The 3,460-nt window shown below is 36.2% G+C and overlaps 1 protein-coding gene across 1 annotated transcript; it reads right to left on the bottom strand.

The window, feature by feature from the left end:
- On the bottom strand, window positions 1-3,460 carry LOC121323007 (mitogen-activated protein kinase kinase kinase 19-like). Its single transcript, XM_041263715.1, is given in 4 exon segments — window positions 1-887; window positions 2,104-2,392; window positions 2,395-2,819; window positions 3,432-3,460. Coding segments are annotated over 4 exon segments (801 nt in total). The 3' UTR covers window positions 1-829.

Here is a 3,460-nt window from a genome sequence, read left to right on the forward strand (position 1 = left end):
AACTTTTTTCAGGAGGTCTTCAGGAATTTCTTTTGATAGTGGCATGATGTGCCTCTAGAACCTGTGTGCTGACAACCTTTTCTCTCAGGCTCCCTCTAAATACTACTACAACTCACAAAAAGATCTGAACAAATTCAATGTGTTAAATATGCAAAAATGCAGAAAATCAAACAGGGCAAATACTTTTTCACAGCACTGTAATTGCCATGGAGAGAGGGAGGTAGAACAGGTGATTTGGTAAAATAGAAAACCATTTACAGTAATGCTAGACAGTTTATAGAAAAAGCTTTTTCATGTCCTAATCTTCAAAATAAATAAATAAATTAAACTTGTGATCTGTTCAATTGTTTGATTTTGCTGTATTGGAGGAACTTTTGTTATGTACAATAACTGGGACTGAAAGGGGACTATTTTTCTACCCAAGTGTGTTTTTTAATATTGCACCTGGTGTGGATTGTACAATATGCAATCCAGAGTTTATTTTGTATAAGTATTTATTACAATTCTTTTTATAAATACAATATAAAGTTCATTTTGGTAAACTAACTTATGCACAAAACAAATGAGAATGAGAAATCAGAATAGGTCCAATGAGGATCTGACTTGTTCTGTCAACATCTTTAACCCTTGATTACCTGTCTGACCACTTTTGCTTGTAAACAGTGCATAGTGTAACAAATAAAGTATCTTGTTTCTTCTCCAAGTTGATTATGTGAGCATTAACATTTCTGAAATTCTCATGTCTTGTTACTTCTAGAGGTTTTGAAATGTGTTCTGCCTTGCTGCATTTCACATCTTGGGCTTAATGGCTGATGATTTCATTATTTTTCTAATTGATGAAAGGATGCTCCAGTAATTGTTTAGCAGAGGGTCTTTCTTGTTGATCGCTGTATTTTATGGAAGAAGAGAAAAGGCTATTTCAATCTAGTTTAATTTGTTTTTAGTTGATTGTGATTAGCATAAAGTATATGCAAACTAAATGAAATATACTGAAACAAGTTAAATACAATGCAGAATGTCTAATCGGGGTATTCCTTTTCACAAGTTCTTGGAGCCATCTAAATCTAGGTTAAGGCTGTATCTTTTAAACCACTTGAATTTTGATTACATTTTCCATGGATGATTCTTCCATGAGGTTATTGCACAGTGACTTGGTGGTGACGCTGTGTTTGTCATGATCATCCACTTTTTATAGTGCTGTAATGACTTCTTGATAGGGCAATTAATTACTATTGTTTTTGTAGAGATTGAAAGGTTAGCAATTTGTTATAAACAATAGAGACTTTATATTTGAGTAATGTCTAGTTTCACCTTCAAAGTGCCACTAGGTGGTGCTGAAATATATCTAAAAGCAGAATTTCTTTAATAAATTTGGTGTCGTTTGATTTACAAATGTATGAAGGGACGTATAACGTGTCCTTTTCTATAAACAACAATGATCTGGCCCAGATCCTTCCTGTACAGTTTCACTGCTAATAGATGCATTTCTGTTCTGTTTCATCCTATTTAAAGTGATAGTTGGCTTTTTTTAATTTTTTTTTTTTTTTTAACTTAACAGTTCTCAGTTCTCATTCTACAGCGAAGTTCTAAAGTCATTTCAGGAAAACGCATTGGACTGGGAGCACTAAAATGTGTTGCGACATTGTTATAACATTCAGTGTGCCTCTTTTGTGGTACTGTGTGTCCTTGATTTTATGTTGCATAATTTAGCATCTGCCTGGTGCAGTAGGTTATGTTCAATAGAGACAACATACTGGCTTTAGAGTCCTTTTCACTCCTTCAGAGATTTAAAACCCTTAATGTTTAAAGCAGATACCAAAAGATATTATAATTTCATACCTGAAGTTAAGATCTGAAAATGTTAGGGTTTTATTTAATACTGAATCTTATCCTTAACAGTTAAAATTGGGATAGTATAAAACAAAATGTTTGTCAAGTAATCCTAATTTCTATATTATCAATTAAGACCATGAATATATGGCTAATGATTTTTTTTTTGTTTTGGAGAAATATCTTGTATTTTAAAATGGATGTTTCTAAGGTTTTAAAGCCTTTCCTTTAAACAGTTTTATTTTTCATGAATTCAAATAAAATTCTTCTCACCTTGTAAAACATGCATGGACAAAGTTCCTGGCACTTTCTGAGAAGTGGTCTGGTAAGGACAGCATAAGTCCCTTCCGTGCACCAATGTAAAACAAGGCTGCCATCCTGTCCATATGAGCAAGTGGAGGTTTACCCATTGCCATTTCAAATACAGTGCATCCAATACTCCAGATATCTGATTTCCTGCTGTGCCTAATCTCATTGATAACTTCCAGCACCATCCAACATGCAGTGCCATGCATAGACTTGAGCATTTCACTGTTGCTGCCTGTCATGTTCAAACAAGCCAACGTTTGGCACAGCCAAAATCTATGAGTTTTATAATACCAGTGGGCATAAGCACAACGTTCCCTTTGAGGTATCTGTGGCTCACCCAGCTATTGTGCAGATAATCAACCCCTTCCAGGATCTGTTTTGTATAAATGGCAGACACCTTTTCGAGAAGAGGTCCAAAGCGGTTGATGATGCTGGAAACAGATCCACCTGGAACAAACTCCATAAAGATGTTCACAATGTTTACTTCAAGACAGGTTCCCAAAAAACCTACAATGTTGCTGTGATTGAGAGTTTTTAGCAAGTCCACTTCCTGGAGCCTCTGGTACTCCTCTGCAGTGTCTTGATTTGAAGAATCCAAGGCAACCTGCTTCACTGCTATCAGCTGGCCTTGACTTGTGAGACCGCAATACACCTGAAAGACAACAGTGGAATAGATATGGCTGGTAATAACGTGTAGTGCATTAAAACCAACACTTACTTAAGAACCTAGAAGCTGAAATATATGCTATAATGTTACTAAACATTCCATATGCACCTCTGCCAAGAATTTCACTGTGGCAGGCTGGCGAGTGGATAGAGGCCCAAAGAAAGTCTATAGTTCAAAAAAATAATTATTTTATTATAAATACACAAAAATAAAAAGGCACAAGGGCAAAACAAAGATGTTTAAACACAAATACCTAAACAAAGAAAACAAAACTTACAAAAATAAGGTTTCCAGGCTGGGCAATGCCTTCACTGGATTCAAAATTTCAAAACCACAAACCTGCTTCCTCAGCTCCCTCCTCCTAAATGAGGACGCAGAGGCCTCCTTTTATGTCAGGTGGCTGGGCGCTGATTGATCGTTAATTAAGTTAATCATTTAATCAACTAATCAACCCCAGCCACCTGAACATAATAAACCCAGGCAGGTAGGGGAAATTAACCCCATCCCTACCAATTTAAAAAGGGCAGAGCTTTGCTCTACCACAGTCACCTTCAGTTCAAGTAATGGCATCCTTAGTGTTATGACTATCAGAGGTCTGCTAGGAGTTTTTGACAACTTATCAGACGTTTGATCCTGTCCGGGGGCAAAGCACAT

Source organism: Polyodon spathula, chromosome 11, assembly GCF_017654505.1.
Source record: "Polyodon spathula isolate WHYD16114869_AA chromosome 11, ASM1765450v1, whole genome shotgun sequence".
Lineage (NCBI taxonomy): Eukaryota > Metazoa > Chordata > Actinopteri > Acipenseriformes > Polyodontidae > Polyodon > Polyodon spathula.